The sequence below is a fragment of the Scedosporium apiospermum genome (genome assembly GCF_000732125.1).
Source record: "Scedosporium apiospermum strain IHEM 14462 chromosome Unknown SEQ_SAPIO_0165, whole genome shotgun sequence".
Taxonomy (NCBI): Eukaryota; Fungi; Ascomycota; class Sordariomycetes; order Microascales; family Microascaceae; genus Scedosporium; species Scedosporium apiospermum.
Window position 1 is genome coordinate 885,006 of NW_015971866.1, and position 27,194 is coordinate 912,199.

General features: G+C 51.2%; 3 protein-coding genes and 1 pseudogene across 3 annotated transcripts; 1 reads left to right on the forward strand and 3 right to left on the reverse strand.

The window, feature by feature from the left end:
- Window positions 1-697: 697 nt before the first annotated feature.
- Window positions 698-4,176, reverse strand: SAPIO_CDS10426 (uncharacterized protein; the record flags this gene model as incomplete). The annotated part of the gene is made up of 12 exons (XM_016784012.1): window positions 698-784; window positions 883-909; window positions 991-1,125; window positions 1,196-1,287; window positions 1,352-1,565; window positions 1,660-1,693; window positions 1,762-1,833; window positions 1,908-1,986; window positions 2,049-2,097; window positions 2,163-2,184; window positions 2,687-3,331; window positions 3,827-4,176. The coding sequence occupies 12 exons, from the start codon at window positions 4,174-4,176 to the stop codon at window positions 698-700; spliced, it is 1,806 nt and encodes a 601-aa protein (XP_016638846.1).
- A 1,943-nt stretch (window positions 4,177-6,119) lies between these two features.
- Window positions 6,120-7,304, reverse strand: SAPIO_CDS10427 (annotated as a pseudogene; the record flags this gene model as incomplete).
- Window positions 7,305-22,545: 15,241 nt separating this feature from the next.
- Window positions 22,546-25,557, reverse strand: SAPIO_CDS10428 (uncharacterized protein; the record flags this gene model as incomplete). The annotated part of the gene is made up of 4 exons (XM_016784013.1): window positions 22,546-23,329; window positions 23,789-24,145; window positions 24,247-24,766; window positions 25,515-25,557. 4 exons carry the CDS (start codon window positions 25,555-25,557, stop codon window positions 22,546-22,548), a joined length of 1,704 nt encoding a protein of 567 aa, XP_016638847.1.
- Window positions 25,558-25,942: 385 nt separating this feature from the next.
- SAPIO_CDS10429 (uncharacterized protein) lies at window positions 25,943-26,703 on the forward strand (the record flags this gene model as incomplete). Its single annotated transcript, XM_016784014.1, has 3 exons — window positions 25,943-25,945; window positions 26,031-26,224; window positions 26,322-26,703. The coding sequence occupies 3 exons, from the start codon at window positions 25,943-25,945 to the stop codon at window positions 26,701-26,703; spliced, it is 579 nt and encodes a 192-aa protein (XP_016638848.1).
- Window positions 26,704-27,194: the final 491 nt, after the last annotated feature.

A 27,194-nucleotide genomic window follows, 5' to 3' on the forward strand; every position in this document is an offset into this window, starting at 1 on the left:
AAAGGCTAAGCCGGTGTTGTGGAGTCTCAGGAGTGGAGGCATCGTGGGCCCAGTTGTGGCAACCATGGACAACCGGGCACGTCGACGTATTTCCTGAATAGAACGGCGAGATAGGCCACAGAGGAGTGGATTGGGTTTCACCTTCAACATCCTAATATTGGCGACACTTCTGGCTTCGCTTCGCTCCGGGAGTTGCTTCGGGGGCGATCCCATCAGAGAGACCATCTCGGCCAAATGTAGTCCATCGTTACGGGCCATCTCCCACTTCCTGAAACAGACGACCGCGTTCGAACAGGCCCCAAATCTATTGTATGAGTCAGAATAAGCCTCTGAATGAAGAGGGATCTATGTATATGCATGTATATGACAGACTCTACAACTTCTAAGACTTGCATATCACTAGCCAGAGAGACATCATCTTTGTCCTTGAGCGCTAAAATCGCTCGTGGATGAGCATTCGCGACCGTTTATAAGAAAACAAAAATGACTTGATCGTGCTGTTATATTTTTGTCCACAGACGCAATAGGTATATGCGAGGAATCCTCTCCAGGTTATATACCTTGATAATCGTAGCACTTTTACATCTTTGATGCTTGCATGGAGGGACTGGAGGCCATCATCAGCCTCGGCAGTTCTGACATCTCGATGCTTCCCATCCCCTATCAAAGACCAATGTCCTCACCCGCTTACTTCTACTTACTTGAAGTTATTCTTCAACTCCCTGAGCTTGGTCATCACGTCGATGGGGTCGGAGAGACCGACTGCTTTTTGTACCTCGGGATCCTATTTGACTGGGGTGTTAGCGTTTTCGGTGCCCAAGCTCCGTGGCTGGGTATATATATATATATATATATCTGTGAGATCGACCACTGCTAACATACCTCTACTCGCATGAACACGTTGTGCTTCTACACGTGGAACAAGAGTCAGCTTTTGCCCGCTACTTGACTTCGCAACGGGTGAAAAGCATTATTTCCATGGTCTCCTACCTTTTCGTCACCAATCGTGAACTTGCCCTGCGACTCTTTGTTCTCATCCATAAACGTCGAGAGCTTCTGAACAGGGCTATCTTGGACAACGGAAAGAGCAAACTTTACGTTGGACTTGGTGTATTCGTGGCCGGGCTAGATGAAATATCAGTATAAGGAGTCTTGAAAGTGGGAGGACTGAACGTGTGTGTTGAGCGGCACTAACATAGATGGCAGTATCGTCGGGAAGCGCCGCAAGGACCCCGTTGAGTGCCTTGTGCATTTCGGAGGGTGTTCCCTCGAAAAACCTTCCACAGCCTAAGAAAGGAAATCAGAACAAAATCGCTCTAGATCCAGTACATGCTCAACTGCTTCTCCTTACCGCCAATAAACAGGGTATCCCCCGAGAAGACAACCCGACGGTCGCCATCCTCTAAAAACCAGCAGATGCTGTCCTGGGTGTGGCACGGCGTGTGAAGGCTCGTGGCGGAGATGTTACCAATCTTGAGCTTCTCGTTGTGACCCGGCGTCAACGTCACGCCTTCGCAATTCCTTCCTCCCCAGATTGGAAGATTGGGCTTGCCGAGTCCCTCACGCTGGAGGTTGGGAGAAAAGTGATATATCGGTTAGCCGAGGTACAGACTTTATGAGAAGGGGGATAAAAATTTGAGAGCCAAGGGTGAAACTAACTATTCTCATGTTTCCCCCCGCATGGTCGTGATGGCTGGGTTATCATGAGTTAGTATCTGCCCGTTACACTCATCGCAAGGTCCACTAATGAGAGAGACGTACTGGTGGGTGTTGACGATAGAGATGAGGTTGAGACCATCGGATTCAAGAGCCTTCTTGAGCGTCGGCAAGACCCTTTCTAAACGGTAAGTTCCAAATCCAGCAGAAAAGCATCCCGAGACATTGAAGAAGAGAGAGAGAGAGCTCACTCTGGTGGATGTGCCGGGTCAATGATCACAGCATCCTTCGTCTTCTTATCAACAACGAGGTACGCATAGTTGTCATTCCCTTTAAAACCAATATCAGACACTTCAAATTTCTCAACCAACTTGCGAGATGGGAAAACTCACACATGGGAATACTTTGGATATGCATCTTGCGTTTCGGCAGCGGCGTAAGCTATTTACGCAAAGGTTAGCTCACCCATTCCGAGCTTGTGCCATAGAACCGCGAGCTTCGCTTACGCCGGCGCACTTCGCTGCGAACCTGGTTTGCTGGGAATAAATTCGAGGTGTAAAACGGAGCAGGGAGCTCACTACAGGTCTGGGCATTGGCAAAATAGCAACTGAAGATCAATTGCGAGTAAAGTATGGATTGTTGTTGGCTGCACTCGTCGAGATGCCGTCATGTACAGTTGTATCATGGCATCACAATGAGCTCTTGCTTTGTAAGAGGAGCTTCAATGACGCGGGGTTCAATATTACAATGTTACCGCGCATTTCGATGCAATTGGAGAGACTGAAGCAAAGGTGTCTGGATGACTAATTGCCGTGATCCATCCAGACAACACACAATTGTAAGCATCGGAACAGCTCCGTCGGCAGTCGCAATGCATCATGAGCAAATCCTACACTTGACTTCTCGGCTCGGTGCAAAACACGCCGAACCAGGAAAAACGGGGTATCTAAAGAAAAGCCAACATTGAAGAAAAAGACGGTGACGCAAGATCGGGGCTCCTCACACCACCCCAATCGGCTTCGGCTCCCACCTCTCATATCGGGACCATCCGATATCTTCTCCCGACCCCGGGTCAAGAGACTCCGTTTGCCCTCCGGGGCCGGCGCCCGATACGCGAGCGTCCTCTGTAGATAGTTGGTCTTGTGCCCTCGTAATCTCGTCCCTCACAGTATCCACGTCCTTCAGCTCCGACGGTCGCGAGGTCGAATTTCCTCCATCAGAACCATCAATTTCTATCAGCTGTCGCAAAGCCTGCAGACATCTTAGAAGGACCCGGCCATTCTCCATCTTATCAGAAATGGCCATCAGCGTCCTCAGAACCCGAGCCTTCCCCCATCGCCGAAGCAACTCCTGAAATCCATCGCTTTCCACCAGGGGCGACGCGTCCTTAGTCTCGACGTGGCTCAGATAATCGACGAGAGACTCGTAGCACGGATCGGTTGGTGGTTCCTGGGTCGAGCTCTGATCCTCTAGGTGTTTCCAGTAGTATTCCCATATCCATGCCAACGCTTTCTCGGCCGCCGATCGTAGTCTTGCGAGGGAGGGGAGCTGCTCGTGTGTCGCTTGGTGCCGTAGTTCGACAAAGGTTGCGGGGAGACCTATCGTCTTTGCGATCGAAAACATGCTCATCTTCCGTTGCTTGTCCTGTTGCATATCCATGAGACCCGTAACGAATCTACAACGATGATTCCACCGTCAGTAAGCTGCCATGACGAATGCTGGTCTCCGCAAAACGGTGCCAAAAATACAAGGCAACGCGCAAATAGTTCCGTCATCTTATCTGGTTTTTCTTTTCTTTTCTTTTTTTTTTTTTTTTTTTTTTTTTTTTTTTTTTTACACCGGCACCTCTGGCGTAAGAGAGGCAGAGAGGTTTCACATTTACTAAGAAGCCATTGACGGTGGTAAACAGGCACAGCATCTTCACGGCAATGGTGGTAGAAGCTTCAGCCAAGAGAGCCTGAGTCACGAGCAGTCCTACGATGATCTCTTTCTCAAATGACGCCGAAAAATGGTCCCCGAAAGCTACGCCTACTGCCTCCCGCCCCTCCGTGCCTACCAGAAGGCGGAGGTAGAAAAAAGCCGTCCAGAGCTCGGCATACACAGGAAAAAAAGAAACAAAAAAAGCATGCAAAAAGAAACCAGGGGAATGAGATGAAAAACCGAGCCATACCGACTAAAGGCCGTCGAATACGCCGCTCGCACCGCATACGCCGACGAGCCTTGACGATCCGGACCACCCAGGAGCTCCTCGTCGCTGAGGATCGCCGCAGTGAGGAGCGCCGTCGATTCCACCAGATGCGGGCAGTTCCCTCGCTGCACCCACATCGACACTCTCGCCACGGCACGGTGCTGAAGCTTTTGCCGCGCTTGCCGTTGGTCTTCGGCGGCGTCGTGATCATCGGTCAACCCTAGCTCGGGGGCGTCATCGCCTGAAATGTCTGGCGCCTGGGGGTAGAACTGCCCCCGCACAGTCAGGAGTTCTTGGCGATCACGCCAGGGAGTGAAGATGAATTGGACCATTTTTTGTCTTCTCCCTGTTTTTTAGCGTGCGAGGGCGAGTCTGCCGTTCCAATGTCTGGAATTGAAAATTTCGCTTGTGGTTAATTTTTGGCAAAAGGAAAAAAGAAAATGTATGGAGCATCAAGGGTGTTGGCTTTTTGAGAGTTCGCCAAGTAAAAATTCAAATCTGACATAATCCATCCATCGCGATTGATCGAGCGCACAAGGTTGGACGAGGTAAACTACGAAGTAATTACTCGGCAGGATTTTGGAGTGGAGGACCAAATTCATCCCTGCGGGTCACCTTGAGAGACATCGGCCAATATCGATATTCTTTACCGACGTTGCTGTCAGGGGAAACGGAGGCCGACCGTGATAGGAGAGTCATTTCTGAAGTAAACCGCGCTAGTGTGGTCCACCCTTGTTTGCCGGGGAGTACAGATTCGGGATTCCTTCCAGAGAGATGGGCGTTCTTTCCATGGCATGGCCCAGTTCTTATGGTACTTCCTCACTCGTAGGACGAAGTACTTCGTACCGTGCAACAAGCCCGGAGGTATTCTCAAGCAGCAGAGCACAGCACCAGCCATGGGTCTCGTCTCATCCCTCCCCTCCCCAATGCATCATGTACAAGCATCGCTGCTACCACAAGGTACCACACGACCACTATCACACGTCTGTGTTCCCACGATATGTGTGCTGATCACAACATCCATCGCAAGCCCGACCGGGGGGCGGGACCAGGGCCGATGAGAGAAATACAGCACCCCCTCTTTACCCTGCGGTCCACACACCCCCAACCGAGATCAAAGACAAACACATTCTCAGCCCACCGAACTCAACTCTGGGTTGGTTGGGGTGCAGTTTATCTCCGCCTACTCACACACCCACCCCTTCCCCCCCCGGTCCCCACCATCACTTTCTCCATCCCCATTTTTTGACCTCGAGAACCATGGAGTCATAGCCTCCACCCTTCCTCACGTCTCTTTGGCCCCGGCCCGCATCCAAATCCACCCAGCTCACCAAAAAAAAAAAAAAAAAAAAAAAAAAAAAAAAGGGCCCTTTTCCACACCCCTTCCAAAAATCTCCCACGCCTCCGCCCCACCCTTCGCAACACCAAATCTCCACGCCCCCTCCCTTCAACATGCCAACCACTCAGAACGCCCCCAAAAAGACTCTTTCCAGAAACAGCTCGAGGGAAGCACAGGCCCACTGCCGCCCACATGTCCGACAGGGGTCCGCGTCTCCCCTCAATGAGGCTCTGTCTCGCTTTCTACCCTCCCCCGTTCCGATCAAGGCGGTAGTGGGAGAGGAAGGAGCAAAGCCGAGCTAAAAATGTACCAAGTATACCTCATACTTGATAATATTGTTGCTTTTTTGTTTTTCGTCTCCGTGCGCGATTTGCTCACCACTTCTGAAGATCTCGTCCCTTTCAAGATCTTACTTGCTTCGTAGAGGAGCGGGTTTCGGGGCGTTCGAGAAGGCTCGTCCTCCGTTTCCCCTTATTTCTTTCTCCCATCTTTCGGCATCGTAGGATAATCTTTTGTCTGCCTTCTACCATCACATGTCTCAAGACGCGAACACGTCACGGGTCATGGCAAAACCCGACTTACACACGAGATGCTCTCCATCAAAAGACACGAACACCTAAGAGGAGTAACTCTTCATTCTCACTCACACCTGCTCAAAGAAAAAAAAAAAAAAAAAAGAGTAATGGGAGAAATGTTCCCTTCACAGTAAATTTCCACTTGACCAGGTGCTCGAGGCTACCCATTATCTAAATGAACTCCTTGTAATCCTGGTTCCTAAAATGCCAAAAACTCCCATTGCTTTCCCAACCTAGTCCTGGGACCTGACCTTTCCAGTCCAGAGTTCTATCGTATCCGTAACAGTAAAATAGTACATAATAATAAATTGGATCATAAAAAGTCATTGCGCATGGCGGTTCCAGACGGTAGGTTCCGTCTTTAGTTTTCCGACTTTTCCTTCTCACCTTCATTTTCGTCATCTTCTTCCTCGTCTTCGTCCTCCTCATCGTCGCTCTCTGGGGGTTGCCAGGTCTCCTCTAGCTTTAGGCCTTTTCCGGGGGAATCCTGAAGCTTCGGTGCACCGCCCAATAGGGAGGATAGGCTCGACCGGTAATTGTTAAGACCAAGGTCGGCTTCGTACTTGTCGGGCGCGTCATAAAGGCCCATGCCGACAAGAATCTCGCCCTCATCCTCTGATTCTTGCAAAGGCTCGTATGGCACCGTCTCCTCCGACTTGACTGCGGTCTTGATATGTTGGACTTGCGGTACGTTCTCGGGAGTGGGCGGTGAAGTTCGGTCAACCCCGTGCTCGGCAAACGACCTCCAGTCCGATATGCTCGAGGGGTGCGAGCTTTCGGTGGTGCTGCTCATAATGGCGGGCGAGGGCGACGTAGTGTTGGTGAAGAGAGAAGGGAATGACTCGGGATAGTCCAGGCTATTGCCCATGGCCGGGGATATGTTGCATGGCTCTAGGGGCGGCGAGACGTAGCTTGGGATCTGATGCTGTGGGAGGGCCCAGCTCTGGTTGTCGACGGGAAGATTTGGTGGTTGGACACTGAAATCGTTTCCAGGGAGTGATAGTGGAGAGAACGTCACCGGTGAGGTGTGGCAGGAGTAGGATGAGGGTATGGGTGACATGTGTTGGTAGTTTGTTGTTGAGATATCCTGGCTGTGGTAGTAATACGCGGGAAGTTGCTGAGAGTTGTCTTGTTGGACTTGGGTCGTGGTTGGTTGTAGTTGGAGATGTGAGGAAGCCGGATGCCAGCTTACTGGACGAGAGGCTCGCTTGACGGGTTCTGAAGAATATTCTACGCTGGGGACGGAGAGAACAACTTGTTCCATCATCTGCTGTTTTCTCCAGGCAAGGTTGTTGGCATCGTTCACCAAGGTCCTCCTCCTGCTCAGCATCATGGACGACCTGGGACTGTTGCTTGCACTGCTGGGCTTCGTGATTCGCATCGTGGTTCCTGATCGTTGGCCGTTCGATCCAGGGGAAAGCCTCCTCATAAGTTGCGAGGAAGTCATCTGTCTCGCCCAAGAGTCATGGACGGTGTCGGGATGTGCGTACTGGTGGGTTGCCATGTCGGCGCAGGCCGACGGGTAGCCGAGGGTTGATGGCATCATGTTTTGCCTGTTGTAAGATGCTCAAGTCGGTTGAGCCAGGTTGGCTATAACTGCATGGGAGAAGAGTTGAAGACAGGGAAGAAGAAGTGTAAGAGGGGAGAGAGCTGGTGCGTGAAGAAGCCGATGGTGAGTTGGGATGAGTTGGCGACCTCAGGGTTATATCATCATGTCAAGAGACTAAGAGAAGAAGAGAAGTGAAGGAGGGTATGGAGTATAAACGTGGATGACGAGTTAGAGGGCAGCTCCAGATATGAGGTGGGATGGTGGATGGAGTGTGGTGTGGGTTCAAAGGAGACGGAGGCGTAAAGTGATATTTGATGAGACTGAGTGCATCCTGACCAGGGGGACCAGAGCAATCAAAAGGCCATTGGAACCACTCTTAGCGTCCAAGTTTGAAGTAGGTGTAGACAGACTCGGCTGGCTTGGGACATGGAAGGAAGAGAGGGATCAAGTGACAAGACCAGCTCACTTTGAATATAGTTCCATGGTGTGGGAGAATAATAAGTTCTTAGTGTGTGTCTGCGCGCTATGTTACGTTTGAGCCAGACCGGCTAGAAAGCAATATTTGGCAGGGACGGGTTTGGCATGTGTACATATCTGAGTACACGGGCTCCATTGATATCATGGGGTCGTCTGGACATGGGGGAAACCATCGGGATGGATAGACTGGACATGGACCCAGAGCGGCAGTGTGTGACATTGGGGAGGGTCAACGGAAGAAAAGGTACAGTTGGACATGCCGTTAGGCTAGGAGACAACATTGAAAGTCGGAGGGAGCCGCGCTTCGAAGTACGAAGTAGGTATGGATCAATTGATGTATCAAATTATATTTGTTATGAAGTACACTACACTCCACACACTAGGACCTGGGTTGGAAGAAGGGGCTGTGGTAGCTTTTTTGCTGATGCCTGTATGTATAACTTACTAGGACCGACGGAGAGGGTCCCATAAAGGTTAGGCTTGTCAAGCCTGACGGTCCATACATCGGCTTGAAGGTCCAAGGCAACCTGAGAGTCTGGGTGGTCTTATGTCCCACGGCCTTGCATCCCGGGTCCCTTGGTCCCCTTGTCTTTTGGTGGCCAAGTGGGTGGCGGTACCGGAGGGGGACAGCGTAACGGTGTGGGAGAATGTACACTGCTCCCTTGTGTAATGGTACTAAATTGTATTGTCGACCTTTTCTTAGAGGCCTTGATCTTGGAGACCGCCGCTTGCAAATGTTTGGAGCAGCCAAAGAGGCAAGGCGAAGGTACACAGCAAAGTACAAAACATGGAGATGGGAGGAACAAAGGCGACGGGGGGTGTGTGGGAAAGAGGCCAACTGGGGGGCAGCTGAGCTGCAGCAAGAGCAGTCTGGTTCGTGGGGCTAATATTTAGGAGTAAAACCGAAGAAGAAGAAAAAAAGTTCAATGTTGGCTGCGTCATATGGGATGTGCAAAAGGGGGGGGGGTGTATGTGGAAAGCTCTGACATGCGGAAGAAGGGGTGAGACAAGCCAGAGGAAGGGTAGTGTATTTTAAGCTCGAGACCTGCTCCTTCCATTGATGGAGCAGGACCCAGAATTGATCAATTGAGACTTTGATTATGGTGCTTGGGTAGGTACTCCGTAGTTGTACAAGTATACATCAAATGTCCCAATGCTTCTTTCTGGTTCACGGATAGGGCAGATCGGTGACAATGCACTAAAACGGTCACTCCAATCCTGCTCCCTCTGTGGACTTGGGATCCAAGTACTTCGTACTAGTGGCTATGCTACGTTTGCTTCGAACTGATAAAGCTGGGATACGCTACTTCGTGCTGACTTCGTACACCGACACAGTTTTCAGTCAGGAGGGGGGTACACTAGACCCTTCTCCATACGGTGGAAATTTGGAAATTCCATCAGTGGGTCGGGCTAGGTTTTCTTCTGGGTCTCGGGGATGTACGAAGTTTATGACACTAATACAGCGACCGTCTCTGAGAGTGTTCAGAAGTCCTTCATATGAGCGCTATTGCCTGATAATTGCAATCTACTTAGTGCCAGAGCTGTTGCCTTCGAAGTCGTGTAAGGTAATCTCCTTAGTAGACTGGAGGTGCTTGAGTTGATACCCGCATCCTCCATCAGACAATCCACTCCTCCAAGCTTGAGAAGAGATAGATCAGAGCCTAGTGTAGCAATTTATCCCAACCCTTGCCACGCGCGATATCTTGCAGGATACCATGCTATTACCAATTCCGGATGAAGTCGACAGTCACAATGAGCGAAGATCCCAGGATTACGGATTGCTGGTCTTGTCCGGTTGCCTTGGTACGAAGTACTTCTGGGCGGCCGTGAATTAAGGGGTATCGAGCCGCTTTTCGACTAGGACGGGCGACCTGACCATCCAAGCAAGGCAAGGCAATGTAGCACTCTCCTGTACGACGCCGCTGCTGACGCCTGCTTGTACATTAGTACAACCAGACAACAATTACGGAATAGGGTGAAGTGCTGGAAACATCATTGCCTCCGGCTGTCCAGGCCTCCTGCAGATGTTGATTTTTAGACAACTGAATAATTTCAATGCATGGTAGCGGGGTCTCGGTATTACCAAGAGCAGAGGAGGAAATTGCGGCAAGACTCCACCTAGAAATCAAAGTGTCGCTGGCCCTGTTACTTTCGGTATAACAAGCATACGAGCTCAGCACCTCAGAAAATCCCACATTGAATATTATGGACCTCCTCAAAGAGGGCGTGTCTGTTATATCAAACAGAGGAGTGTGTGGATTCGGCGGGGGAGCGGCGACATCAATGGGAGAGTGTTCACGCTTTGGTCAGGTCTTTACAATTCCAATCACTTGACACTGTGTTGCGTTTAAGAGTCTCTTCCAAGGATGTATCCCTCTATAATTTCAAGGCTAAACACTACCTGTTCTCAAGCAACGACGAGGATTAGGTATAGTGTTAATACGTAGAATTTCGTACGGTATCCCAAATATGTTAGAAACACGGCAATGTGGGGAATGGTAAAGGCAGCATTGAAATCCTCGCCGTTGAAGGGGTGGGGGGAGGTAACAATTTGCACAAGACAGCGGGTTCAACTGAGCAAATGATTGGAGCAACGACTGATCTCTGATGGCATGGCACAGGGCAAGCCGCGTGCCAGATTCCCCGACAAGGGCTGGAGACTGGGGTGATCATGGGGATTTGTTTCCTTTTTCATGGATTCTTGACTCCCTACAGGGACGCGTATCAAAAATATGGTTCCGTTCCGGACTTCTTCTCGTTTAATGCAACCCGAGCGTATCATACGAAATACAATTTCTTGGCCGAGAGGAGAGTCTGTTCCTCCCCCCCCGCCTCTTAAGTACGACGTCGTGTTTCCTACTCATCGTCGAATTTGGCATAACAAGGAGCCGAAATTTTCCTATCAATAAGTTTCACCCTTAAAGTGTTCCAATTATCAGGAGATGATTGTCGACACTGCATGACACTTGTGCAGAAGGCACTAGTATAGTGTTGAGGAGTCCACGTTGGAAAAAACTGGCATCAATATAGTAAGTGTGCTTCAAAGACTAGTATCCACCACTCTACGCTCCGACGTACACTAGCCCTGATGGTTCAGGAAGGTGGAGAGAAGACTCGACTGTGATATCACGACGGAGTTAAGCGAGCGTACGGGGCAAACCATCATCGAAGTTCGAGTTGGCGCTAGGCGGGCCAGTCCCGAGGATGGTCGTGCAGGACCCAAATGTGGGTATTGAGTGGATCGGACTTTGCTTGTCCTTTGACTTGCTCAGCCACCGGGCAATGAACTTTGCAGAGGCGATCGATATTACGAAGTACATGCTGCTGGGTCTTTAGCAGGTACATAACATACTTTGGTGGGGAGATAAAAACAAATCTACACTACGAAGTACTTCGTACACGATTACTCCGTCCTACTTACGAAGTCCAAGGATGTTGGGGCTCCGTATTTTCTATCCACGGAATGTCCGCCCTGAGGGCGGCCACGCCAATCAGACCAACGTCTGTGGCAGTAAAGCTCATTGGGCAAGACGGAAACCTCAGCATTGGTACAAGCACACTACACTCCAAATACGGTCCACATACCGATGATACCGTACAATGCCTATCACAATTGGCGCGGGGGATGGTTGATGCATATGCAACCGTGAAGTTTTCGACATTGATGCAGGGCAGGAGCATTTGAACCATTAGACCCTAAATTTGTCCAGATGCCCTTGTCTTGGAACAGGGGGCTAGGCCAATGGAACTGTGCGAAAGTATGCTGGAAGGGAGATCCCTGAGTCCTAGCACTATTAATATTAGCTCGCTTTTGGAGGGGGATAGAGGACTGAGGAGGGCGCCACTCGAAGCCTAAGAACCTTTCGATGGTGCATCCCAGGAGTGTGCCATCAGTGGAATCGGACCAAGACAATGAAGGCGGATGCAGCAACCCTGGAACCTTGAACACATGCACTCACAGTGCGACCGCCATCAACCTCGCTTCGAGAAGAGAAGTAATAAACTACTTAATTGCACCCTCGTCCTAAACTAGGATTACGAAGTATTGTTTGAGAAGGATCTTACCCTCTTGGGCTTGTTGCGAGACCGGGTAGCATGGCGTTTTCAACCGGCTAGAGCGGATAAGCGGTTCGTCAGTATTAGGGAACCATGCTCTCGTCTGAAGATCCCTTGCTGGCGACACAAACAAACCACTCGGGTACCAAGTATGGCGCGTGAATCGAATAACGGTCCCTATCCGGCCCCCGGATGCGAGACGGCTGAAGCCGGCCCAGGGCTGTGCCATACGAAGTAATCGTAGAATAATACCGCAGGACTTGCTGTCTACGGAGTACGGCGGAAAGAGAAGTGTACGAAGTAATACTTCGTGCTTTCCTGTGAGTTTGAGGGGAGGGTTGAGAGAGATTGAGCAAGGGAAATCTGATCAAGATGGAACATTGATGCGAGCAATGCAACCCTGCCACTCCAATACTCTGGAGCCGGCGCTCCAGGTTAGCGAAGCAGCGGAGTTGCCTGAAAGACGTGGCGTACTCCGTATGAGTGTTATCCGCTCAGTGGGTTGACAAACACCGTCTTCGAGTACAAAGTGTTACGAAGTACGGAGGTACGAAGTGAACGAGTTTAATACCGAGCGGCGTTTTACCGTTCCGTCTGGCTCGAAGGGTAGTGTCAGCTTGGATGTTGCCACCTACACTGCACGATGGTGATTCGTTCCATCCAAGGACCCTCCCCTGGTCGCGTCTCACCAGGCTTGATTGAAAAAAAAAAAAAAAAAAAAAGACTGAACCTGTTCCTTTGCATTAGTTTAGGTGTGAGTGCGCCGCCACTGATACAAGCACTGACCCGGCCGGTTCTGGCTGATTGCATTTCACTTTGCGACCCTCCCAGCCTGGCTACCGCAATGCCATCAATGATGGTACGATCGAGGAGGCGGCCGGCACTACTCCTTCCTCCGTAGTGCGGTCTTTCAATAAAGTACTTCGTAGTTGCCGAGCTTGAGCGTGAGAAACTGACGAGACTAAAGTAAAATTGATTGGAGTGGACTTCACGTAGTATTTCTTCGTTTCTTCAGTTTAGTTCTGTCCATCCCTCCCAATCAACTCCCAAATTACTCTTTGAGGAAACCACCAGGAATGGCATCGTCTCCATATTCGTACTTCGTACACAATGCGGGACTAGAGTACGTGTGCGTAGTCTGGCACAAATAAGATTTGTACGAGGATCATCCGCAGCAACACACACACACACACGTACACACACATACACTGATTCTGCCTCAACTTTCAGCCCAACAACAACAATAAATGCCTCAAGGATTCGAATGCTTCGTCACCAGTGCCACGGCTTAAACACGCCCGAATGCGCTACAAAGCAAAGTATGAAGCATGAGGAGCAGGCACCGTTAAGCCCAATACCACCTTAACTTTTGTGGGCTCATCCTTTTCCCAGCTACATCCAGATTACCCCCGGTGGACACCAGCCGAGTGAGCATCTTGAAGACTCCGGCATGCCCAGAAAGAGCGATCCATGCCGGTGATCTGCTGTTGCGTTCATGAGTGTCTCGACGTTCAATGATCCTTGGAGGCCCAGTCTCGAAACAAAGTGCGGAAAGTATTATCCACAGGACCAAAACAGACGGCAAACTTAACCTCCGGCTGGGCAACGAGCGTTGTGCGAAGCACAATCACTTTTTTTGCTTTGTGTTTCTCTCTTTTTTTTCCCACACGAGTCAGCCGCTTCTACTCCGTACTTTCCAATATGCAACATGGATACAATTCCCTCCGTCTGGTTTGCTAAAATAATAACCGTTACAATATCGGGAACAGCTAAACTACCATCCCGTGCCGTTTACTCTAGAAACGGATCACGCGCCTTTCTGGACCGAAGGCCAGGCTCTCCTGGAGCAAGTGGGAATGGAGCATCGATGATCTCCAGCAATCACTTGACTGGAAAAGGCGCCAGGGGCTTTGCATTGGGAGGGTAACCTGCTAGACAACTTCTTTTTTTTTTTTTTCGTTGTTGCTGCCCTTATCCCTGACCTATCACATCATGCAAGAGGTGCTTCTAAACTACACTACAAGTACGGAGTAGTGGAGGACATTAATACCCACACCGCCTTAGTTGCTTCAAATTTGCAGGGCACCCATCAACTGGCATCCACGCCCTAGTCCAAACACTGACGCCTGTCCACGCAGCGACCGAGGGGACCACACGGTCGATCGCCATTCCCCCCATTGCCCCATACTTCACAAGTTTAGATTACGTTGAAACGGGCTCGGAGCTATTGGCCAGGTACGTATCAATAACCCGCAATCCCTTGCGAGCCTGGGGAGGGACAACTCAGGTTCTGCCCGCCTGGGCTCCATTGGGGAAACTCGCCTCAATCCTTGATTACGTGGTGATTGGCACCATCAATTGGGACCTGAAATCAGGATGGTGCCGCCAGTGGTGGGCACCACTCTCGTAACCAGTGACTATTGCGTCGTGCACATCCTCTCTTCCTTGCGTGTACTTGTATGCGCGAACATCTGGTGGTTTTGACTGACACGTTGCGAGTACGAAAACTTGGAGGAAAACCCTTGCCCTGCACTGCCTGGCGAGTATGACAAGATTGACCAGAGAACCCTCGCCCCAAACCTTGATCGCCCGCGAACCAAGCTGCTCGGCAAGGAGGCCGGTCATCGGCAGATTCGAGCCGTATCTGCTTCCGTAGTGTGCTTGGATAAAGAAGATTATCACTCCCAGAGTAATCATAGAGTACTTCGGTAAACTACTTCGTTGCTTGCTTTGTGCATGACGATATTGAGTCTCGGAGTAAGGTGGCGATGACAATAAATCCTTTTTGCATCTGCAGATCGGACTCCTTGCATGTCCCCCTTCTCCCTGTTGACAAGCACTTTGTACTTGCGTACGTTGCGTTCGCTCGATTTAAACTAGTGTAGTTTATTCGTCCTTGACCAGTATGCGTATTGGTAGAAGAGATCCCTGTTCGTCACCCTTTTAATGATCCCTTCTCCCACGTCATGCCTCTCCCGCCCGGTCCCTCGGACAAACCCACGAGAGGGTGTCAGACGCTAGTTACCTCACTGGTCGTGCGTCATGGCGTTCATCGTCGGATTTCGATGATCAGCCTGCTGCCTTTTTTTCCCCCATGGAAGATTCCATCTACCCCCCTCACCCCCTTTTTACCAGGAGCGACCAGGAAGGCAAGTAACTTTACTTGCATTTGTATACCTGTGTAGGAACTGCGTCATGGGATTCTTCCCCGAAAGCCCTTCGTTGAAGCGGTCGCCCTTATTTCCTGAACAACCATGGCCCACAGGCACTGGCGGTCCTAAGGATCAATTGATATTGTGTCTTAGTTTACTTCGTAGCTTCGTCGGTGTTGGCGCAAGGCGGGTTGCTCGATCCAGGAGGGTGTTTTGTTGGCCGCCTCCTTTTTGGCCATGACTCGAATAATAAACGGTCCAGTGAAACCAGGGATTATGTATCAATCCAGATCCAATCTCTTGCGAAGGATTGGAGTGACAAGGTATGAAATGATTGGCGGCTGGGTTTCTCGGGGGAATCTACGCGAAGTACGAAGTATGATGTCCGAAGTACTGAGGTACTCTCAGACAGAAACACATACGAAGTGTTCCTATCACCGTCAGGCGGGACAGAGGAAAAAGAAAAAAAGAAATTGACGACCAAAAAAGGAAAACGTGCGGGTTTCGGGGATCGTGTCCGTTTAGAGATTGCCCCTCCATCGTGTCCGAAGTAAAGCACTCCGTCTTGGGTGGTCCAGGTGGTGGGACGGACTATTGGGTGTGGGTCAATAAAGCCCAAGATAAAACGTCGGGGCCACGGTTATCGGTTGAAACGTGGTTGGGTTGGGTGATCAATTCTGACGGCAGGCTTGTGTTTTGAGAGTTCAATTGTGTATGAAGCAGTACCTTTGGCTTTGCACTTTGGGCAACACGGGCCAGGTTCTCAGGTCGGTGGTTGACAAGGGATGGATCATGGAGGTGATCATCGCTAGCACCGAAAGGCACTCAGATGCGCCGGTGTGGGGTGGACGACGCTGGAGAAGGGTGGGTGTGATATCACGTTGTATTATAGAAGTACTTTGGCGGTCGTAGTTCAGACCTTGTCAGGCTCAAGGCTCCCAAGAATGCAATGCACTATTTTGAGCCAGCGCAAAAGGCACAGACCCATGCACTCAAGGACGATGTACATACAACGGGTACGAGCCACGAAGTACTCCCCAAACCCGTGTAACCGCGTCCCATGTGGGATGTCAATTAAGACACTCGGCAGGCACTGGGCAGTGCCCATGCAGAAACCCTCCCCTTCCGGACAGAGGTGTTCTCCTTAACATCTGGAGACAGGGGACGACGCGGAAATAACGAAACAACGGTAAGGTCGGTATAAGACGGCACAAATGTAAATACGGTTGATGATTCTACTACCTCGGATGAACATCATTCTCATCACCTGCAGAGTCTCCTGTAAAGTAGTAAGTTTACAAGAGCCCTGTATTATAATTCGACCAAAAACTACACAGGTAGCGAGTGTTCGCATAATGACTCCAACATGGTCTAGCTAAGGGGCGAAGATGGGGAGCGGAAAAAGGAAATTTCGTTTAGACCGCCCACAGCTGGACGCGCTTCGAGTGTGCCAGAGGCTTGTTAGCTCTGCCTCAACTTCATCGCCACTACGAAGTAATACAGAGTCCCCAGCCACCATTTCTTCGTAGTGCACTGCTCTGTCTCGGGGACTCTTTTGGGCCGAAAGTTCATTTTCGATGTTATAGACCGAGGTACATAGGAGGAAGCACATACTTTATCATTTGTTGTAGTGGAATTGCGGATGAATGCTCCAAATGGGGCAGCTCCCTTGGAACCTTGGCGGAAAGAGAGATTGACGGAGTGCTGTCAGTCAACTTCCAATGTCAAAGGTTAACCCCACACTTCACATGACTACACTATATTTTTTTTTTCTTTTGTAACTCAACCGCCCGGTGCAGCCCGAGGCCCCCCAAGGGAGGTCCTGCCCGTCTAGGGATGTATCGTCGTAACGCATGAGTATCGTCACATATACGAGGAGTCAGAAGATGTTCGGAAGGCGAGTGATCCAAAGTGCGTATCCATCTCAAGTATAGCAGATGCGGTGTTGCTCGGGACATCAAATATTGAAGATGACGTTAATAGGGCGGGAAACACCCGCTACTTCATACTCTGTTGATCCGATGCGGTTAACCTTCGGAGAGATCTGGATGATTGCGGTGGAGGATGCAGGTATGGTGGGTGCAGGGAGCAGACTTGTACAAGTGCGTCGTAGAATCCACACACCCCTCTTCCAAGTCATCATCGATCTTTTCTAGCTCGCATGATCCTGATATTTTTTTCTCTCCAGGAGACCATCGAAAAACAATAAGTACAAGTCAGTATTGCAGGGACAGACCCGACTTAGGTGGCTAAGGACACGCTGGTGTGAGGTCGGTAATTCACCGTTCGCCTCCCGCTTGACAAAGTCTACGAATAATATCAATCTAAAGAGATGGGGAATGGGAACGGTACGCACCCATGCCGCGTCGCTTGAAACCTGTGCTGTGTTGTTGCACTTACCCAGTTCGACGAATGCCTGGGTACAAGCAAGGCATTCTAAACTATCGATCAAGTATGAAGTGCGAGTACTTCCTCCCTTGTCTTCCCACTTCGTACGATTAGTCCTTCTTCCGAATGCGATCTAAATTGGCGGGGTAGTTCGAGAGCGAAGATTTCTAGAGTCACTATGTCGATGGAACGTGGATCAAGATACTTCGTAGTGTACATCGTAATTGAAGATTACCGGATGGGCAAGAAATTCTCGGGCGATTAGTCCTGTCCGTAGGATGGTCATTTATCCTCTACCTTGATCACCGCGAAGCGAGGTTTGCCTTGCCACACATACACTACAAGCAAAATGAGATAGGACGAGCCACGTCTTGGCCGCCTCTTTTCAATCTGGACACCCATGAGACATTCAAGGAAATGAGTTTCACATGAGCTGCCGGGATCTGAAAGGAAGCTCACATCCGTCCTCCCAGTTCCGCTCAGATGATTTCACTCCTCGTCGCATCGTCTGGGGTGGGCGAGCCAAATCTCAATCACAAACTATCCCTGAACGATTTGAAAGTGATCTTCTGGGCTAGTCCTATTAATATTGCGAAGTGAAGTGCAAAAGACCAAAAAACGCATTTGATTCTTCCTTCGAATAAAAAACGCCGAGGTACCAAACTTCTCTTGCATTGTTCTGTGCTTATGAAGTACTTTGATACACTACCTCGTCCGCTTCGCAGGAAAGAAGCAAATGCGGGCCCGAAAAATTCCAGGACCTCCTAGCTAGACTAGGTCGCATTCGGATGCCTGGAAGGGCCGTGATTCGGTAGGCGTTAACCATTACCATGGGATTCTCTCGCTGCGCAAAATCTGGGCATCTCCTTGACTGGCGAAGTGGGTCCGAGATCTCACTTCAGGTCAGTCGAGGGAAATGCTTGGGCCAGAATGGGGTGTGCGTGAGCGCTCGAGCTGTGGTGGGTCTGAACGGAAACGGAACGGGAATGGTTGCTTCGTAGTGTTCGAAAAAGTACTTCGTACTTGGTACGGTGGGTTCCTGCCCTGGTAAAAGGCCAGTACTCCAGGAGGCCCAGGATGCCTGTCACCTTGCTTGCACTTGCCGCACAGGGCAAACAATAACACTATTACTTCGTACACCCCCTCAAACAAGCACGACACCCCTGCTTGGAGACACAGTACGAAGTAAACCCATGTTGCGGGTAGGAAGTAATGACCGAAAATGCTTTCCGCCAGTCCAGATCTCATTCCCCAAGGCAAGGATCTTGGGAAACAGGACTTTATTCGTCCTTCTGACTCTGTAGTGCACGAAGTAATGTGGTGCTTCATTTGGTTCAGCCTCCAGCATTGATACGAGCCATGGAGTGGAATGACTTGAACCGACCCCGGCTCAGGACCAACCTTTTACTTCGTACTTCGAACATTATATCTGATTATCTGGTTTTTAGCGAATCAGGAATGGTGTCGTGTTAGATTCTCCTCCTCCGGTGTGTTCGAAGTACTTCGTACCTTCCCAACCGACAGTCCGAGCCAGCTTCCATCGGTGGGGAAGCTGATGTCGGAAAGGGTTCTGACCCTGTTAGTCCAGAACTACTCTGTTAGTTCACCTCGAAAACGCCAAGACATCTAGTCAGTTTTGGGGCTTTCATCCGGACTTGACGCCTACGAAATAATCGACAAGTACGGAGGTACACTTTGAACGGGGATCTGCAATACCATGGCCCTGTAAGCGGTGTTGCCGCAAAAAGGATTTCGAACACCTTTGTTTGTGGAATCCTTCTTCCGCTCAACCCTGCACTTTCCAGTTTCCACTGACTGGGGGGTTATTCCCTTTGACTCGTCCGCATGGGCTTGGATTCACTCAGTGAAGAAACGACCTAACTCGCCCCACCCCCCCCTATTCACAACCCACCCTCCCCAAGACTCCCCTTCCCATGAGCGTCTGTACTTGGTGATTCTCCAGTTTCAGAACGCGCTCCCCTCTCATACTCCGCACACTATACACAGGTACTTCGTACACTCCTGTAAGTATTGATTGAAGCCCTTATGTATTTCAGAGATGGCAGCACCAACTGGGTTGTCGAATCGGCCCACACAAGTTATTAATCACCCTTGATCCTTTCTCACACTGACTTTCCATCTGACGTCCCAGGAATGGAGGGTGGTCCTTCTCCCATTGGAGGATTATGTGCATCCCACATCAGCTCTCCACACACACACACACACCAAACCAACCTTCCCCCTCGTTACCAATTTAAAGAGGGAGAGAAACATGACGGAGGAGAGGCGCGACCTCCACAGGTACGAACGACACTGACACTAATACCATACTATGCCCACACCACATTCGCGAAACCACACCCACTTTCTAGACTCTGTGAAGTACTGGACATGAAGCAATAGTTGGCGGCTTCGGAAGCCTCCGTATGGCAAAGCAGAGTTCAATGTTCGACTTTGGTTGATATGTTTGGTCTGGTCAGCTCGCCTCCACCACTCCCTACGTACTTCCTACATCATGGGCGACCGATCAGCAACAACTTGGACACGTCTAAGGAAAGTACGAAGCAGATGAACCAGCTCCGATCTTCGCTTGACGACGTCGTATGTGCATAGATACGCAGATTCCTCTCCTGAAAGCCAGCTCACCTTCAGACTTGAGAAGGAGGTGCAGCATTCCCCCGAAATCAGCAAATGACGGCAAGGGACTAGGCTGGGGCAATTCCATCCATCTGTTTTGCCAACCTTGACACACCTCACTTCACCAGGAGGCAGAGAGGCTGGGCTGGGGGAGTGCATTGTTGTGGGGCGGCCAAAGTTGCACACCTCAAATCACCAAGATGAAAACCGATTTAGCCCCGCCCCTTACGGCACTCGAGTTAGTGGGCGGGCGCCCACACTGCATCACCGAAGAGCGTACACAGGTAGCGTACACTACACTAAACTACTTTTTTTCCCTAAGGGTCAGGCATGGACGAAGTAGCGCCATGGGAATGCATTGAACTTGGGTTTGCAAGTACGAAGTACATTACATTCATCCTGGCGACCAAAAGGTGGCGTTTTGTCACGGCTGGGCTGGACTCACATCGCCTGGCTGGTTGTACGAGTCGATAACCGACCGATCGGCATCCTTCTGTTTCAATATGCCTCTGGCGGCGCAACGATGTGTCGGTGTCTGCTCATGATTTTGCGGGTGGCCATCCATTCTTGGCATTCGTCCTCGGCATTCCCTGCATGCGACCCCCCTCCGACTGCCACACTTTCTTCTGCTGACGAAACGGCGCTCTACTTGTACGCTTTCCTTCACAACGTGGGTCCATGACTCTCGTTCCTAGGCTGCAGCAAAATATCCCTACGAAGTAACTTACATAGATGGAAGGAGGTATTTTGGGCAGCAGGCTTCCATCTCTGGCACATCGGGTGCAATTCCCCGACCGCGCAAATGTCTTGCCTCATCCTTTGTCGATGCCTTGGGCCAGCTCACATAATACTCAAAGATCACAGGGTAGTACGACCTCGCAACAGTTCCAACACACCCGTGCACACCCGACCAGGCGGTGTGCCCGTATAATGATGCCGACGATCTCGGCTACGGAGAGTCAGACATTTGGCGAAGGAACCCACTGTCTGCGACCGTTGCTTTGACTTTTTCCCCTTCTTTTTTGTCTGGCGGCTCCTCGAGGCGAGGGAAACACGACGCCTGGTGGTGTCATAATAATCGAACTCCCACGGCACAGCGGCGTCCACTCACATCCGGTGATGTCACAGTCTCATAGACGGACATGCGGACGCTGCAGCATTCGCCCTACCATTTTGCATGGGGGATCGCACCTTGGTAATACATGGTCGTGTCAATCGATACACTATCCATATCTAGCCCCCGACGCGGAAACTCGAGACCCCATTTTCAATGTATTGGTTGGGAGGGTCTCGGTGGTGACTGACAAGTCTCCAACACCAACACGTCCGCAGACATGCACACAGTCGCTCTCCCGCGAATCAGTCAACCTCTTCTCGACCAACACTACAAGTAGTCGATCAGATATGCACCCAGATGACTGCTCATATATACCAAGCTTCCTTTTTTCCTATTTTCTTTTGTCCGCGACAAGTCATACAGGCACTCACACCAATATTGAAAGTAGCCATGCCTGGACCGAGGAAGGAGTTTTAGTGGACACTACTGATAGTAGCGCCCTGATCCGACTTCATCCTGGTGCCTCACCGCCTCTTCTAAAACTCGTCGTTCCTGTCACTGATCGAAGCCGATTATGGTAGGACTTGCATGCACATTGGACAGGCAGGAGAAAGGCAGGCCTGGACACAACCGATCTGCCATTCGATCCTTCTCCTTCGCATTGTTCCCACCAGTGTACTTTGCTCATCTCGCCTCAACAGGGGGGACCTCCCAGTGAGATATGTCTGTTCCAGCCGAGGACCGCAGATGCAGTTTTGGCGAGTGACTGGTCATCTACCAACGATTAAAAGCGCACCACTATACATACATACGACTACACATGTGGTTCCCCCGCGACATCCCCAGACCCAATATGCCTAGGCACGCAAGGACAATTTTGCTCACAAAGTGTTGGCGAATTTCGCTCACACCCCGCGGCCGCCTTTCACGAGGATGTTGCCCACCTCCTCCCGCCGACAGAACACGTCGGTCCCGGGCCATAGTATGCGTAGAATGGGAAGACGCGAAACCCACCCCCATCTCTCCAGGTTTCTAGATACGATGGTCGGGAGAAGGTGGTGGGGTCGTATTGTGGGGGTGTCGGCACAAGTTGAAGAGTTGTTGAAGGGTTGAAGAAGCTATTTACCGACTTGGCCGAAAGCGGCAGAGGGCCAGCAGAGAGGCGCAAGTGAAGGTGAGTGCATTGGTGTCTTGGTGGATATCGGAAAAGACATGGTGTGCTTCCCGTTTTGATATAGTATGCGTGGCCCTACTACGCATGTGCCCAGCCGATAGTGTGCGCATCCTCTGCCTCGGAGGTTTAGGGACACTAAACCTGCGAAGTCGTGTAATAAGCAAAGCATACTGCACTCTAGTGTGGGCATTCGACTAAATCATCTGACCTACATTACCGAGGTAGCCCATCACCGACTACAACCCACTAGCAACTCTTCGCACATGTATGAAGTTGTCCAGAAGTGGGAGAGTCTCCTCATGCTCTGAAGCCGCTTGCAAGTTCGAAAAAGAGAAGACCTGAACTATTTTTTTCATTTCCGAATACAAGCCCGGATCTGGCCTCATCGTTTGGGAAAACCTTGCGCAACCTATTGACCCACGGGAGCAGCGGTCGATAAAAGGGCGTAAAGTTTTCATCCGCGTCTCTGAGGAGTTCGCTCTCATCGCCTATCGTACCGATCTTCGAACGAACCAGATCATTGTCACTTTGACAATGCCAACTGTCAAACTCCCTCCCCGACCCGTCGTAGTGGATGCATATCCAGAACAGCACCCAGAAGAACGACCCGAGATCGTGCATGAAAGAGCGCTCCTCGCCTAGAAGGACCCCGATAGCCATGAACGCCCTCGTGTCCACTTTTCCTCGGGCTCCCGAGCGGCTCGTTGACTGTTCTTCCTTAATCGCGAGATCGAGGTCGATCAAGAAACCGCGCGGGGAAGTGAGGTCATCCTCATTTACCATGAGGTTGTACGAAGAGATGTCGCAGTGTAGCACGCCAGCTTGCCTATGCAAAGACTCATACCCTTCAATACAATCTTCCAGGGCAGAGAGCATAGCGGCCGGAGAGCTCGACTTGTAGATGGGCTTCCCGTAGTCGCGGACGATGACGCGACGGCGCACCGTATTCGGAACTGGAGGGGTCGTTTCGGGCTTGACAGGGGAGGTTGAGCGGCCATGCTTGCTCGGCGGAGCGCCTGTGTTATAGGAAGAACACTTCCTCTCCGGCCCAGTGGCACCGGTGCTTCGACTTGTTCCCTTGCTGTTCGTTCCAGTTTTTGCTCGCAGGCGGCATCGTATGATCCAGCTTGTAATTTGCCGTTTGTATGTCCAGGCCTTTCCGGATATTGTTGCAGATGTCGTCTTCCTTCCCGCCCACGTAAACCGTCTCATGGTGGTAGTACGTTGGCCACATTGATCACTCCCTTTTCCGCCGCCTCGCGCAGCAATTTGCCCTCATCACGCTTTGGGTTCTGCCATGAATCCTTGATGACCAAGGTTCTCTTCGAATCGTCCCCTTCAAGGCGTCCTTTCCAGCAAGTCGTTGCTCGGCCGGCTAGGACCGGACTCCGTCTTATCACCGCGTCAATGGCAATTCGCCCAGTCTTGCCATGCCTTTGGTTTTCAACGTATCGCTTGCCATCAGATGTTTTAAAGGACGAGTCCAATCAAAGCTGAGTATCACTTTATCCACAGAAACGCTAGGACAGCGGACATAAACCGCAGCCCATCTTGATTGATGTCGAAAGGCATAGATGCGATGGCGCCGAGTCTGTCGAACTCCCACAGGCGCATAAGCGATCCGCACAACGAAAACCCCAGGACGAAACGACGGGAGTCCTGAGCATAGAGAAGATCTTCTGAATATCTCTCCAGGTCGAACCATGCCTTTGGTGTAGCATCTGCCACCGGGTTGGGCTTAAGCTCTCGCGTCACAAGAATCTGCGACCAGTGGAATTTGGAGCGGTTGCCGAGGTTCGCGTGGTCTACAAAACCAATGCGCAGCTTGATCTTATCCGTAGAGTCTCGCAAGTGTGTGTAGAGTCGTGCCAACCGCCTACGTCGAGTGCCCGTGGGCCTATGTTCCTTTGCGAGGTCAAGAAGCTGGTCCGTTAGACGGGCCAACCAGTTCAGGATGTCTAGCTCTTTCGCGTCCTGGGGCCAGCCTTGCCAGCCGACCCCTTCTTTGTAGAGTGGACATGCCCTTCCTTGCACCTCTCAAACACGGCATTGGCCGTAGAGTCAAGACCCGCGATGTCTCCAAAGAATGCCTCCTGGAAGCCAGACACGCCTACGTGCACGAGTCCAACTTCCCCCTTCAGTACACCCTCCACGTGTTTTCGGTATTCGGAGGAGTTCACAAAGTTGCTTGAATTACGCACAGGCGAGATCCATTGGCTCGACGGAATGGAGGGGAGAGGGATGGACTGAGTGATAGACTCATCGCGTTTACTCCAAATGATGTCGTCGGGTTCACGGTTGAGGACGGCTCCCTGGAGAAACTTGATGCGGTTGGGGTAGAAGTGGGGGATAAGTGCTACGCTCAGTCTCGACAGGTCATGGAAGCTAGTTCCGCTTCTGGTCCGGGAGGGCAGCAGTCGCGATGCTGGGAGGTTCTGAAGTGCCCGGACTAGCTCAGCCGCAAGATCCCATAGATCTGCACACGTTGAATCGGGCTTCAGCAGCATTACCATGGCTCCTGCACAGCAAGGAGCAGAGTGCAATGTCTCGTTTTCACATAGTTCCATGCCACAGTAATGCCCACGCTCCATGGTGCCTTCACACACACTCCGCTGCTATGGCGAGCTGGTGGCCATTGGCCATGAACCAGCTCCCATGGGAAGCTGCTGAAAAGCTCGATCGCACGTTCCTCTTGATATAACCGGGTGGAACCGAACGGCAGCTCCGGTAGATATAGGTTTCGACAGTGGACTCCAACCCGGAAAAGAATCGAAACTCCGGTCGACCATCACGAGACACCCCGGCGCACTCAAGTCTTAGTCCAACCGCACGAATAGGTCCATCTGTGCACGACGAGTCTCCGAGGGGATGGAATTAACAATGAAGAGAGCTGGATTGTGGTAACTGAAGCAATCAAATAAGAAGTGCCTGTCAAAAGCACTAGAATGCAGACCGAACTGATTGAACTGTAAAGAAGGAAAGAAACAAGAAAAGGAGCCTTCCTCATCATCTGCATCATGAACCTTGACCCTGAGCCTTCCTCTTGCATCTCTTGCATTTGATGTCTCGAAGCGCCTCTGCGTGAAGGTCCCTTGATGCTACAATTGTATCATGGTATCCCGCTGACTCAGCAGACCGACCTCAGGCGAGTCTTGGTGCGATTGGACTTTGCTCTTTCGTTAATTCGCCAGTTGTACCTTTGTACCTGTGTAAAGACGAAATAACTCCATGTTTCTGCGGCCAAGTCTCGCAGGCGAGAACCGTACGAGCATCGAGTCTTTCGCGATTGCGGGCGAGGATATTCTCCATCGTGATGGTTATGTACTGAAGTTACCCCAGTACTGTAGCTCTTATCAACTTGCTTTACTGTGGCTCCTCTGAATCAGTGGCTGGTCTGTCCCATTCATTGCCCCAGCCCCTCGCCAGGTACGCGGTGGAACGGGTAACCTTGAACGCGGGGCACTCTGATCTCTCTCCCATTCTGAAAAGCTTCACGTTCTCTGACGCGTTTCATCGAGACCCTTTTGCGCCTTTCCCCCTTCTTCCCATCACAACCGCGCCATCTCTCTCTTTTACTTCGTAAGACAAAAATCGAGACCTCTCCATTCCCACAGGCATTGGACTTCCTAGTATCCGATCCCACCCTCGTAAACGCGACATTTCTACGTTACTTAATCAAGCACAAGGAACAATAATGGTAAGTCGTGAACCACCTTCCGTGAGACTTGAAAACCCAGGCGCAGGCGCAGGCAGGCTAACATCGCCAACCCACCACCATCAAGCCGCCCAAGCGACGTTCCGGACCCTCCACCGACCCCATCCCACCCAAACCGCGCCAATCTAGGCTCGCAAAAGAACACAACGTCACCGCGCAAGAGGAGAGCGAGATCAAAGAAGCCTTCAGCCTCTTCGCCGAGCCCATGGAAGGCGAGCGAGAGGGCGTGATACCCACCAGCGATGTGCGCTCCGCCATGATGTGAGCTCTCCCCTCCCCCCCCCCCCCCCCCCGGTGCCTTACATTTATTTTCCTTCACAAAATATCGTAACGCTGACTCGTCGGCCCGCCCTCTCAGAGCCCTCGGCATCCCCCCAAAAGACGGCCCCGAACTCTCCGAATTCATCTCCATCCTCGACCCCGACTCCGAAGGCTACGCAACCTACGAGCCCTTCTTCGCCATCTGCGCCCTCAAGTTCCACGCCCGCGACCACGACTCCGACGCCCACGCCCGCGAGCTCGACGAGGCCTACCGCCTCTTCACACACGGGTCCTCTTCCTCCTCGGGCCCCATCACCGTGGCACACCTGCGCAGGGTCGCCGCGCTGCTCAAGGAGGACGTCGGCGAGGATTTGTTGCGGGATATGATTTTGGAGGCGAATGGTGGGGAGGGCGTTGCGGCTGGGGTGAGGAAGGAGGAGTTTGATGAGGTTATGAGGAGGGCGGGGGTTTGGAGGTGATCGGGGAAAAAAAGGGGGGGTTGATGATGGTTAGGAGATTTTGGTTTGCCACGGGAGGCAATGGCGAGGAGCTTTCTTTTGGAATTTGGTCCTCCGCAAAGCCAAATAACCCTGGACGTTGATTGTCAAGGAGGCTTGAGATCCAACTCGCCCTTCTATGAGCCCACTCGACGATTAAGGGGATGGATCTGGAGCTTGCCGAGGTGCCATGGCGCGCCGGCTTGAGCTACCTTTTCAAGCGGACGACAACCGCTGTAAACGACACGTACGAAGTCATGATACCCCGAGTTTTGTCTAGCGTAGTTAATGAATTGATTTCCAATAATTCCGCATTCGTTCCCTTCTCAACAGCGTCTGCTCTCGCCCTTCATATTGCTCCCATCTGGCAGGGCCTGGCTGGGGGGTGATACCGTCTGCGGTAGCTTAAAACGAAATCCGTGTATTTCTGTCCTAACTCCTGTATAACTCCTTATGTAACATAAATGTGTATA